Raw genomic sequence first — 12782 nt, 5'->3', positions numbered from 1 at the left:
GAGTAAGGTGGTCGCTGGCATTTTGTACCCTTCGACCTGTAATTTGGATGCATCCGCATGAAGAAGTCACTGACTGTGTGGCGAACTCGCTTGTGAAGAAAGGAAGTCGCTCTCTAGAGGAGGCCGTGCTCATGGGGAAGCCACGTTCAACGGACCCAAACAACCCAGCTTTAGAGAAGTGACCCAAGACGAAGACACCACACCCATGCGCAGCAACAGTATAGATGCCGAACCCGAGCCAGGTATCAGACGGACTGTACAATGAGCTTGCTGCGCAGTGCAACTCAAGGGACTTCAACAACGAGATTGTCTGCCCAGTCGTCCACCTGATCTTCTTTATTCCTCACTCTACTTCCCTTGTCCCTTTGCTTCCTCGTCTTACTATCGCTTGTACCTTCTCTTACAACCTCCTCTAGTATTTCTCTCCCTTCGTCATCCTCGCTAATCAGCTTCGCAGCGAGACTGAAAAGCACAAGTAGCGTCCACGCAGCATCGTTCCCGCAATCGTGCAACCTTGAGGGTATCATACCGACCAGGCGACATAGCGTTCGGAGCGATACATTCCATCCAGGATCGTCAGCCTTGTACATCTCGCGAGCAAGCTTCTGCGTGTCGATGATCGCTGTCACGGTGGCTATGTCATTTATGTTGATACGCGCCTTGTTCAACGAGAGAAGATCCGAAGGGATGTCGTGGCCAACAAGGATAATCGGCAGTCGCTGTTCGTTTGAGTCATTGACTTTCGATAAGTCGTACAAAGGTAGCTTGCGCGCATTACAGCACGGCTCCCTATCTCCATTGACGTAGTGAGAAAAGATGTGGTTGAGGACGGCAGCGCGCTCGCTCCATCGCACATCGTGCACTTGGCCATGGAACAAGGCCTGCACTTGCTTTCTATTTACGCCTACTCGACCGTACCGGAAGTCGAAAGTCTCTGTGTGGAGGGGCGGGTGAGTATGGTGCATCGGCGTTGAGAAGTGTGAAGTTGTGAGACTCCTCGTGTCGAGTGTGGATGCGCCGATAGCGCTGAAGCGCTTGGGGTTTCCGTGTGCGATATCGAAGGAAATGAATACGGGGTGTGCGTGAGAATTGGGGTTGTCGTGGTTGCTTGCCAAAAGCTGCTGGAACAGGCAGCGCACTTCTTCAAGTGAGATTGGGGGAGGAAACATGACTTTGAGAGTACTGATACTTGCTGTTACGGTCAATTCGGATGAGCTGGGATTGACTGTTGGGCAAACAATTGAGATGGACATCAATTACAATATATACTCTCCTTTGACTCACCACCTTTGTTTCAAAGACTCATCGCCGTACCGTGGATGTACATAGAGACGAACCAGCTTAGAATTTGTTAGCAAATTATAGTCATCGCCTACCTAACCACCCAAAGTACTATTAAAGTTATTGCAATCGGATCATTACGAGACGAGCGCGCAAACAAGAAGATGACTCACCACTTGGCCGCAGCCATACTTTGGTTCCCTTACCCTGGCTCTGTGGTAACCATGGGCGGGCGACAAACCAATCACGGCTTGCGCACTTCGCATTTGGAAAGTGACTCTCATTTGAGTCATGTGTAGAAAGTGCAAATGTACAAAGACAGACAACCTCGATAATTCCGTGTCTTACTACGACACAACACCTTTCGATTGAGATTATCTCTGATATCATATCCATCATAAGGGTCATAAGCCCATACCGAATAAAAACGCCATCTATCCATATGTGCTCATAAAAGCTACTTTTCTCCACCCGGTACACACTCACGGCACTCGAGCAAGATTTACTGAGCAGTCGGCGCAGCATTGTTGGAGACCTTTCCGTTCGTGATCTTAGGACCAACAACGGCCTCCTCAAGCGCACGCTTAACATCGGCAACAAGATCCGCCTCATCCTCAACACCACAGCTGATGCGGACGAGATCGTCAAAGACGCCGGCTGCCTCGCGCTGCTCCTTGGGAATACCCCCGTGTGTCATGGCGCTGGGTACCTCGACGAGCGACTCGACTCCACCCAGCGATTCAGCCAATGTGAAGATCTTGGTCGCTTGGCAGAAACGCTCTGCAGCTGCGTGACCGCCCTGGATACGGAAGGAAAGCATGCCGCCACCCATTCCGTCACGGTGCTGCTTCAGCGCAATGTGGTGTTGGGGGTGCGAAGGTAGACCGGGGTAGTTGACGGAAACGACGTGTGACGAGGCCTCGAGAGCCTTTGCGACACCCGTAGCATTCTTGGTTGCTTCCCTCGCGCGGAGATGCAGAGTCTTGAGACCGCGGTGTGCGAGCCAGCAGTCGAAGGCCGAGGGAACGGCACCAATGGCGTTCTGGAGGAAAGACAGACGCTCGTATAGCTCATCGGAGTTGAAGGCCGCGGCGCCCATGACGACGTCAGAGTGGCCGTTGATGTACTTTGTGACGGAGTGCACCACGATATCCGCGCCGTGGTCCAGCGGGTTCTGAACGTACGGGCTCATGAAGGTGTTGTCGACAACCACCATGATGCCATGCTGATGCGCAATCGTGGAGATCTTGCGGATGTCCACAAGCGTCAGCGTGGGGTTCGACGGCGACTCGATCCAGATGAGCTTCGTGTTGGGGCGGATGAGCTCGGCGATGTCGATCTCGATGCTCGGGCTGAAGGTGACTTTGACATCGTGCGTCAGGGCGACCTTGGTGAAGTAGCGGTGCGTTCCGCCGTAGACGTCTGAGACGGACACGACGTGTGAGCCTGCGGCGAGCGATTGCAGGATGTTGGCTGTGGTGGCGGAACCGGACGAGAACGCGAGCGCATAGCGGGCGTGTTCGAGGGCTGCGACTGCCTTTTCAAAGTTGTCTCTGCAGGCGCATTAGTTTTGAATATCTGAGTGGTGTCGCGCATGCGTACCGGTTTGGGTTCGAGGAGCGCGAGTACTCATACTCGCCTATGGGCTTTCCAACGGCGGTTTGCGCGAATGTTGTCGACAGAGAAATCTGATTGGGTTAGCCATGGGTCTGTGAGACTTTGCGCGTGCAATGCTTACGGCTTCGATGACGGCTCCGGTGACGGGGTCATGAGGGCTTCCGGCATGCACGGCGAGCGTGCCGAATCCGTGGACTGGTGACGGCGCGCGTGGCGGGGTGTCGATAGGGTGGTCGGGGAGCGTCATCTTGATCTTCTGAATACTCTTTGAACGGCGGGCGGAGTTGAAGTGGTGGTACGAAGGAACTTGAACCTCGAAATGCAGCGAGAGGACAAACTTCTTTCTAAATTTCAGGCCCTCCGAGGTGTTGACGCCTATAGGTAAATTATTGTTCTAGCGACAAATCCTAGCGCGCTTTCTATCGGTGGTGCATGTGCGGTTGACCGTGATGGCGCGAATGCAGAATAATTCTTTCTTGCAGAATTTCCTGTCAAAGTGGAGATGGAAAGCAAGGGAGAACCATCTCCATGGCTCCTGCCATCTTATACCCAACAGGCCGCGTTGGACGTCTGACATTTCTCAGCAGCAGATTAATCAGGCGGCGATTGCTCAAACCGTGGCATACACAGCTCGGCCCAAAGCGCGCGTTGGTTTCGTGAGCAAGCGGAGATGGTGTCATAGTATTCTCCGACCCGCCTTGTGACGGCCTTGGCAGCTTTTCGATTACACATCGCGCTGCGAGTGCTACCAAGTCCAGCAGGCTGTTCGGGCGAGATGCTTTATAGAGTTTTTGGATACGTAAGCACAATTTAACATTGGCGCTCAATGGCAAGTGATTTGCATCGTAATCTGATTGAAGTGGAGAGAGGTCTATGAAGGGCGCAAACGTCTATGGGTATCTTGGGGGTATAATGGTGATGCTTAGTATGCATCCTCCTCTGGCCGGCTCTTAAGCTTCACATATCCACTTATGCCTTTCTTCCGCGCTGTCTGCTCGCTCTGGGAGACATGTCCCGTCTGTGATGGTGAAGACTTTCCGTTCCTCGTAGTCGACGTGAGGTAGCTACGCCCATCGTCGAGACCGGTGTTACCTCGCCGTTTCTCACCAACGAGTATGGGGTCTTCCGCAATCAAATTCTCCATGTCTTCCCATTCTTTCTGGTTCAACACGTCCCATTCTTGCGCCTGCTGCTCAGCCAACAGATATCCCCTCAGCTCGTCGATAATCTTAGTTGGCGACAAGCCCCATCCGCTGATGTACTGTGCGTTCTCGGCCATGCCTAGGAAGGAATGTGAAGTAGCGTGTGAAAGCTGCCCAAAGCCTACAGGTGATTTGCGGAGGATCGATCTGGAAGACCTGGAAGTGGTGATATCTTTTTCCAATGGATTCTCGAGGCGTTGGGGGTTGTATGTGTCTTGCGTGATCAGTAGTCGGAACAGATTGCGACCGATCGAACAAGTATCCTCCCACTGTTTGAAGCTGTCTTTCATGCCCTGGGTTCGACATAGCCAAGCCACATTGTACGCAAGCAGAGACACGCCTTCAATAAAGGACGAGTATGCAGGAGGATCTTCGGCGCAGAGGTGACTCAGGGGGCGGTCGACGAATAACGCGCGCGGCTTCGGAAGATGGATACGCGTCTCAAGCGTTCGGGACGCCTCCGGACTGGCGCTGGACGAATGTGAGGGTGTCGAGCCAGGGAAAGGTACTTTCTTGCCCTGGTAAGAGGATGCCGGACTGAAGATTGTAGGTTGAGGATAATCGGCATGGGGGAGTGTGATTTCGGCTGGGAGACGGATGCCCAGGTAAGCAGCGACTCGAACGACGAGCTGGGCCACGGCAGCCAGTGAGGCAGATAGGCCGTCAGGCGTCACATCTGATTCAAAGTTAGCATATCGCCTCGACAGGTGCGGTTTAAGACATACCATTCAGATCTCGAAGATCGTATATTCGCAAACGCGTGCCGGGCCCGATATTGTAGACCTCTTTGATACCGCCGTCCCTTGTCTTTCGCCGCTGCATCTTGAGTCCCGCGAGCCTCGCAGCGGTCGTGCATAGCTGCATGCGCAGATCTATGTTATCGTGGTGCATCTTGTCCGCGTTGTAGTCCGACCGCTTGACCCTCTGCTGCACCTTGTCCAACTCGTTCGCCCGCCGCGATTCGATGCCGTATGTGGCGGATGAGAGGTCTGACTTGCGTTGCGCGTTCGCCGCTCGCTTCGCTTCAAGCTGCTTCCTGGTATCCTCCATCTGTTGTCGGAGCTGTTCGGCATGCTCTGATATCATGCCTAGTCGGTCCTGTATCTCTGCCGTTTCTGCTTTCGTCCGCTCCCAGTTCAGATTGTTCGTACACTCTTGCCTGTCGACCAAGAGCCCGCCTTTCGAGTCGGTGAGAGAAACATGCTGGATGGCCTTGTCTTCCGAGCCGTTAATGATAGCTGTGACGTGTTTCGCAACGGCATCGCGGTCTATCAGCGTCTTTGCGAGTTGGATGCGGGGCTGTTCGAGGTATGAGCGCGCGCAGGTCATGCAGTGGAGAGGCTGGCTCAGGCTGCCGTCTCTCCCGCAGATGTCGCACTCCATTTTGAGTAGAGATTATGTTATGTGATGTCGCCTGCAGAAATGCCGTGGAGTGGTAGGTCTGGAAGGTGCAGCGAGACCATGGTGGGAGTGATTCGTCGAGGCGGTTGGCGAGTGCCTACGTAGCCATGGAATCCGTCAGTGGGGTTTCCGGTGAATGTCTAGGCTCCGTGAATGTTAGCGCTCTCCTCTGTCGTGAAGCATAAGCAAGGCATCCAGAGGCTGGTGGTCGAAGAGGTTGTGTGATGGAGGCGGTACTCAGGCAGAGGCGCGATTTCGCGAGTCAGACGCTCCTTCCAACGTCATGCCGCGACTGACCAATTCGGATCGCGCTAACGCACGTGGTATACGTGAGTGAACCTCAATCTACCTTTTCGAGTACTGCGTTCCATTTGATAGAACTGATATTTCGCGTCGAATATCTTTCTGATGACGATGAGACGCGCTCGCGATCACTCTACTTACCTACAGCACTGACCAAAGGCATCGCAAATGAGCAGGACTCCCGACCACGAACCCGAATCATCCCTCCCCTCTCACATCTCGTCGACATACCCATCTTCTCCTCCACTACTGACACAGTTAACAAATACCACCGCAATGGATACTGCCCCGACTGCCAAATCGGAGCCGCCACCCAGTCAAGAGGCTCAGACTGTACGACCGCCAATGAGACGCATGCACTCAGATGAGACAGAGCGGCCATCTTCAGCACAGCGCACGAAAGACGAGGTCGACGACGAAGCAAGTGCTGCCGCTGAACAACAGTCGGAAGATGAAGAGAGTGACCCCGCAGAAAAAATTGTCGATTTTGATTGGGAAGACCTAGAGGCGCGGTACCACGATGCGATGAAGACATGCCACAACCAAGAGGACCTGCTAATGCAAGAGTGGGACAATCTCATGAATGTACAGCTGTCTCTTCGCTACTTCTGCCCGAGTTACTGATGAAGTTGTTAGTACTTCCGCATCTGGGCTTCGTCAGGGAATGAGCATGAGACGGAGCGGACCTACGCAAGGTAAACATGCCTTCTACAAGTCGCGTAACCTACTAACGACGTGCCCTAGACTTCGCACACGCTCGACATATGTTCAGCACGAGGAAGCGGAATTGGAGCAAAAGCGGAATCATTGTATGATAGCCTTTACTTCATTTCATGCTTTTTGACTAATACGCCGCAGACATCAATGTAGTCAAAGCCTTCGAGAGTGCGCTCAACCTCCTCAAAGCCAGTGGCCTTGGTCGTTGATGCTCATCAACCTAGGCGCTATCTACCTTGCTCATCATCCGCCGCAATCGGAAGTCTCACAGCGTCTCGCTGGCCCTGATAGCTCGTCGCCAACCCCGCGGCAATTGGTGCGGTCGTCCAGCCTTTCGATGTGCACATCATCTAGGATGCACCTGATGCGCTGTTCCGTCATGTAGGATGCCATCAGTACCGAAGTGAGCATGTTGAGAAGGATCAGTCGCAATGAACGGAACCCGGTGGATATACATCAGTTGAAGACATTCATTGCCAGGTGTCTGCTCTATCTAAAACCCTAAATCAACCGCTCAAGATTCTATATCAAATGCACCGCCTTTTGCCGAAGGTCTATACATGGTGCCCGTGCCTTCCATATATGCGCTAAACAATGAGACGCCCATGCCCTTTCATGCGAGTTATTCCAGAAATGGTCCAAATATGGTCCAAGTTTGTGATGGTGATGTTGTGGTGCGTGTTTCGTCTATAGAAGAGGGTTGGAGCGGTACTCGGGGACGACGCCGTTGGTTTGCGACTTCTCAGCCTGGTTCTCCGTCTCGAGCTCGTTGCCTACGCTGTCGTCTTGCTCCGCAAGCCACTTCTCTGCCTCGAGGGCGGCGACGCAGCCGGATCCTGCACTGGTGATGGCCTGGCGGTACCGCTTGTCTTGGACGTCACCAGCAGCGAAGACACCCTCGACGCTTGTGAGACCCTCTCCGGGCTTGGTGATCAGGTAGCCGTCCTCGTCCATGTCGAGCTGTCCCTTAAACAGCTCAGTGGCGGGATCGTGGCCGACAGCATAGAAGAGACCCTTTGCGTCGAGGGTCTGCTCCTCCTTTGTGACGTTGTTCTTGACCACTAGTTGTGTCATCAGACCGTTCTTCTTGTCTTCGCCCTTGATCTCGCTTGCGCTGGTGTTGTACATGATCTCGACCTTGGGGTGCGTTGTCAACCGGCGGGCGTTCGTTCGGCTCGCGCGGAGCTGGTCTCTTCGTACGAGTACGGTAACCTTTGACGCCTTCTTTGTGAGGTATAGAGCCTCCTCTACGGCCGAGTCACCACCTCCGATGACAACCAATGGCTGGTCGCGGAACATGGGAAGGGAACCGTCGCATACAGCGCATGCGGAGACACCGTTGCCCCAGTACTTGTCTTCGCCCTTGAGATCTAATCTCCTGGCCTTTGCGCCGGTCGCGATGATCAAAGCATCGGCAGTGTGTATCTCCTCCTCAATCTCCTCCTCGTCGCCCATGGGGTGTAACCAGTACTTGAAGGGGCGCGCTTTCAAGTCGACCTTTGCGACGGTCTGGGAGATGATTTCGGTGCCGCAGGCTTCGGATTGTTCGCGCATTTGCTCCTGTATGCTGTTAGTACCAGTTGGCGCATAACTATCGCGTGCTGTTACTGACCATGAGCTTGCCGCCTCCGATCTTGACGAAACCGGGGAAGTTCTCGACTTCGTCTGTTGTGGTCAATTGACCACCTGCGGCAATACCGAGAGCCATGAATCCCTCGTACATGACGGCTGCACAAGATTAGCATGTCGTCGGAGTGATTTCGTGGCGGTGTCTTACGGTTCAGATCCGCTCGCGCGGCATAGATAGCTGCGGTGTGGCCTGCTGGCCCCGAGCTGTGTATGTTAGCATTATTCTCGAGATCGACTCCATCGCGCCATTGATCGCAGAACATACCCAATAACTGCATGCTGTTAGTACTATCCAAGCCGCAGATTGATATGATGCTACTTACTGACTAGTTTTGAATGCATGTTTCGCGACTGTACTTTTGCAAAGGTTGAAGCAGTCGAAAGCCCCGCTACAGGTGAGACGCGCTGATTATGCGATGCCGCGGCAGCGATGGGGACGGAGAATAAGGATAGGTTGCGGGGGGAGGAGGCCCTTCGGAAGATTGATGCGAACACTTTGGCGGCGTGTGCGAAAGTTTCGCGTGTCGCGTGCAAGATGTGGTTGCGGGCGTGTGGGTCGTGTGTGGATGGTGGGATGCGATGTGGAGGTTTAGCAACGGAGTGCGAGCGGTGCAGATGGTGCCTTGTGTGGGAGGGACCAAGTGACGGAGAAGGAGCTGGAAAAACGCTTTTGACGTTGCCGCAGCGGGTTTGCGATTAGTGGGCGTCGTCTTCTAGCTTCGGAGGTTCCGCGATATTTGGGGGATGACGGCGAGCCGAGGCGTGGTGGGGTTTTCGAGATGCAGATCGTGCTCAACTATGCGTCGCAGTCAATATATATGCAATGCGGTATCAAAATGAGAGCAGCACGTCTGTAGGTAGTAGGGAAGAGAGCAAGCACACCTTATTTGCAAATGCAACACATGTCAGACGTTGGGAGATTTCTGCTTGGAAAGAAAAAAGTCGGCTGCTTGCTGTCGATCTACGCCATCGCCGGCCGGGCTGTCATTCTTAGAAATCGACCTGTACTAGACCCACGTTCCACGCAGCCCACCCATCTTGCCCATCTCGCGTTTAATGTCCGGTGCTGACATGCTTGACTCGAGGCGACTTCTGTATCACGAGCCTCGGCAAAGTTCATCAGGAGCCACGTCCGAAATGTCGCGACTTCGTCCGGTGCTCAGGCGTAGTCTGGGGGCGACTGTTAGGATGATTACAGTTCATGCACGTTCTGGAGTCGCACGCGTCGCGCTTCACTTTCTGTCTTTGTATATCGGCCCCGCGCTTGGGAGTGAGCACTACGAGTCCATTGTGGGCGTCTAACGCTGCTATCTAATCCTCCGCGCCTGGACGCTTCCTGAGGTTCTCCACATTGTAGAGCATATCCCGGACTGCTTTGTCATCTGCAAGTCGGTCGTCACCACCTTGTTCGAAACTCTTCAATGTCTCTGCGAGCTCTGCATCTGCGTGCCATGTACCGTCTTGTTGTCTTGCGAAGTATTGCAGTCTTGGTGCCTGTTCGACATGTTAGCTATCATCCATGAGATGCTTCTGAGGAAGCTTACCGTGTCTTCCCGAACTTCGGTGGTTGAGCCTGGCTTCTGGATGTTGTCTATCGACACAGCCAACTTCAAAGGACCAGTAGACGTGCGGATGATGGCAAGGTCCAGCGCGTTGCCGTCCAGTGGAATGGCATAGCCTGGTACAGATGCACCTAATCTGAAGCTGAACAGCGCTGGTACTCCCTCGCATGCCACAACAACTGTCTCGGCCTATCAACAGTCAGATGATGGAGAAACAAAGTCAAAGTCTTCATGATACTTACACCGTCCTTGCTTGGTAAATTCCATATTCCAGAAACCGCGACCTTGTACGTTGCCACATTTACTCCTGCTGGGATCATGCCACGCTCCTGGAGATGAGTGAAGGCAAGATCACGGATGGCCAGCTTTTCCTTCAAGAGGTAGTTCTGCCAATCCCATACAAATAAGTGATCGTCGCCACCGCCAGACACAAGTAGGCCAGATTGTGTGAGGCAAAGCCTGCTCACAAACGCTTCGTGGCCGAAGCAGAATCCCTCTATGATATGCGCTTGCGGTGGGCCTCGTGATATTCTGATGTGCTCGTCCCGGTCTGCTGTCATGATATAGCCCCGTCTGTCTGCCTGAGCATAGACGACATCTGTGAGCATAGAAACGTGGCCTAGGAGCAGCTCGTGCTTGAATCGCATAGTCTCCTTGGGCTTCGCTGGGCCTTTTGCTTTCCGTTTCAGCTGCTCTTCGAGAGTCTTTCGGTTCCTCCCAGAGTGAACGGTGAGAGTAGTAGCGGAGGGGATCCATTCTTTCTCATCGGCCTCTTCAGTTGCTAGTGCCTCGGGCAACTCTTCTTCCTTGTCGTCGTCAGGCGAAGGGAGAAGCGGTAATGCGTAGACATCGCCAAACTTGTCTGCACACAATATGGTTGCATCGTCAGACGTGAGAGTGATCGAGCAAGGCCGTCTTGACATGCACCTTGATCATGTCAATTTTCGAACCTTTCAATAACGTGCGCCTCTTACCTTTCGCTCAACTGGTGCAGCCGGTTCTGAGCATCGATCTGGAAGACCCGAACGCATTTATCTTCGCCGGTGATGCCGACCAAGTACTGTCCATCATTTGAAAAGATGAGACTGGCAAAGTTCGATTTTTGCTCTTTCGGTTGTTCCAATTTGATGCGTTTTCCTGGTCGCTCTTCGGAGTCGCCCTCCTGTTGATCCTGTTCATATTAGCGATGCGCACTTACTTCGACCACCAATTCGAACACCGCGACATCGACAAATCACAAGAAATACGCCATCACTCACTTCAGTTTGGGCGTCTTGCTGTGGCCATGTCGTCACTGACCCGCGACTGGATTGAACTACAATCTTGGAGCCGCTCGCAGCAAACACAGTCCAGTCATCTGAAGACTCAGAACTTCGCGCTACAATGCACTGATACGGAACTGTCATGATGTCTGCGTTGGACACCGGCTCGTGGAGTTGATGGTACTTTTCTGTGAGGCCCCAAATGCGCTAGCCCGTTAGGCGAGCAGGGGCCACCCACAGCAGACAACCTCGATTTTCGCCGGCCGAACTTTCCCTCTCTTCCTCAAACCATCAACACCACCAAACTAAGACCTTAAACATCCCTTTGGGTCGCAGAACACAATGGGGGGCAAGAAAGAAACCAAGGCCGCTTACTTCGAGAAGCTCGAGCAGCTCCTCAAGGAGTACAAGAGCATCTTCATCGTCACCGTCGACAATGTCTCGTCCCAGCAGATGCACGAGATCCGCCAGTCGCTCCGCGGCGAGGGTGTCGTTCTCATGGGAAAGAACACCATGGTCCGCCGTGCTCTGAAGGGTCTCATCAACGACTCTCCCGAGTACGAGCGTCTCCTTCCCCACGTCAAGGGTACGTCTTCCAACTCACGCGACGCTCGCGCACAGCATTGACACTAGTACAGGCAACGTCGGTTTCGTCTTCACCAACGCCGACCTCAAGGAGACCCGTGACAAGATCCTCGCCAACCGTGTCGCTGCTCCCGCTCGTGCCGGTGCCGTCGCCCCCGGCGATGTCTACATTCCCGCCGGAAACACGTAAGAACACGTCTTGCGCGCACACATCGTACAAGTGATTGACATATCGCAGTGGTATGGAACCCGGAAAGACTTCTTTCTTCCAGGCTCTCGGTGTCCCCACCAAGATTGCCCGTGGTACCATCGAAATTACCTCCGACTTGAAGCTCATCGAGGCTGGTAACAAGGTCGGTGCCTCCGAGGCTACCCTGCTCAACTTGTTGAACATCTCGCCCTTCACCTACGGTATGGGTATCTACCAGATCTACGACAACGGCCAGACCTTCGAGGCTTCCGTCCTGGACATTGAGGAGTCCCAGCTGCTCAAGGCTTTCTCCTCTGCCATCAGCACCATTGCCGCCATCTCTCTGGCCTCTGGCTTCCCCACCCTGCCCTCCGTCATGCACTCCGTTGTCAACTCCTACAAGAAGGTCATCTCTGTCGCCATTGAGACCGACTACGAGTGGGAGGAGATCGCCGAGCTCAAGGACCGCATCGCCAACCCCGACAAGTACGCCTCCGCTGGCCCTGCCGTCGGTGCCACCTCCGGTGGTGGTGACGCCCCTGCCGCTAAGGAGGAGGCCAAGGAAGAGGAGAAGGAGGAGTCTGAGGATGACGACATGGGCTTCGGTCTCTTCGACTAAGCTACTCACGTTTGCGATGACATTTCTTGAGAGATATCGGTATGACTACGGTCTGTCGAACCATGTCTTCATGATATAGACAGTCAACGACAATACGATCAGATGAACTCGTTCAGACATTATGCCGTGATGCTCACAAAGCATCTGCGTCAGTACAATCTCAGGTAAGCCTATCCCCTTCTCATCTCGCGCTGCTATGATTATTTTCTTTTTAACCCTGAGATTCCTCGGTGAGGATCAAAATACAACAACAACACTCTAATTTTTTAATGAGCAACCTGTCTTTCAAGTCACTCGTTCGTTACCATGGCAAGGCTCGAGACTGACTTTCCAACAGGTATACCACTAGCTTGTGCACCTCAATATGCTGTGAAGAGGTGATGCGCACCATCTGACCGCAGCTCAGACAGCCTT

The 12782-nt window shown here is 53.6% G+C and overlaps 5 protein-coding genes across 5 annotated transcripts; 2 read left to right on the top strand and 3 right to left on the bottom strand.

The window, feature by feature from the left end:
* Positions 1-1783: 1783 nt before the first annotated feature.
* J4E92_008630 (uncharacterized protein) lies at positions 1784-5483 on the bottom strand (the record flags this gene model as incomplete). Its single annotated transcript, XM_051499981.1, has 5 exons — positions 1784-2834; positions 2884-2969; positions 3020-3273; positions 3868-4776; positions 4826-5483. 5 exons carry the CDS (start codon positions 5481-5483, stop codon positions 1784-1786), a joined length of 2958 nt encoding a protein of 985 aa, XP_051349679.1.
* Positions 5484-6080: 597 nt separating this feature from the next.
* On the top strand, positions 6081-6503 carry J4E92_008629 (uncharacterized protein; the record flags this gene model as incomplete). The annotated part of the gene is made up of 2 exons (XM_051499980.1): positions 6081-6389; positions 6441-6503. 2 exons carry the CDS (start codon positions 6081-6083, stop codon positions 6501-6503), a joined length of 372 nt encoding a protein of 123 aa, XP_051349678.1.
* A 705-nt stretch (positions 6504-7208) lies between these two features.
* CYS9 (Thioredoxin reductase) lies at positions 7209-8492 on the bottom strand (the record flags this gene model as incomplete). Its single annotated transcript, XM_051499979.1, has 5 exons — positions 7209-8081; positions 8134-8249; positions 8299-8354; positions 8416-8422; positions 8474-8492. 5 exons carry the CDS (start codon positions 8490-8492, stop codon positions 7209-7211), a joined length of 1071 nt encoding a protein of 356 aa, XP_051349677.1.
* Positions 8493-9461: 969 nt separating this feature from the next.
* On the bottom strand, positions 9462-11118 carry TRM82 (tRNA (guanine-N(7)-)-methyltransferase non-catalytic subunit trm82; the record flags this gene model as incomplete). The annotated part of the gene is made up of 5 exons (XM_051499978.1): positions 9462-9644; positions 9695-9901; positions 9955-10627; positions 10687-10883; positions 10972-11118. The coding sequence occupies 5 exons, from the start codon at positions 11116-11118 to the stop codon at positions 9462-9464; spliced, it is 1407 nt and encodes a 468-aa protein (XP_051349676.1).
* A 198-nt stretch (positions 11119-11316) lies between these two features.
* Positions 11317-12368, top strand: J4E92_008626 (uncharacterized protein; the record flags this gene model as incomplete). The annotated part of the gene is made up of 3 exons (XM_051499977.1): positions 11317-11560; positions 11613-11745; positions 11798-12368. The coding sequence occupies 3 exons, from the start codon at positions 11317-11319 to the stop codon at positions 12366-12368; spliced, it is 948 nt and encodes a 315-aa protein (XP_051349675.1).
* Between the last annotated feature and the right edge of the window lie 414 nt (positions 12369-12782).

The sequence above is a fragment of the Alternaria infectoria genome (genome assembly GCF_024043175.1).
Source record: "Alternaria infectoria strain BMP 0036 chromosome Unknown scaffold_18, whole genome shotgun sequence".
NCBI lineage: Eukaryota > Fungi > Ascomycota > Dothideomycetes > Pleosporales > Pleosporaceae > Alternaria > Alternaria infectoria.
This window is presented reverse-complemented; position numbering and strand designations above follow the sequence as displayed.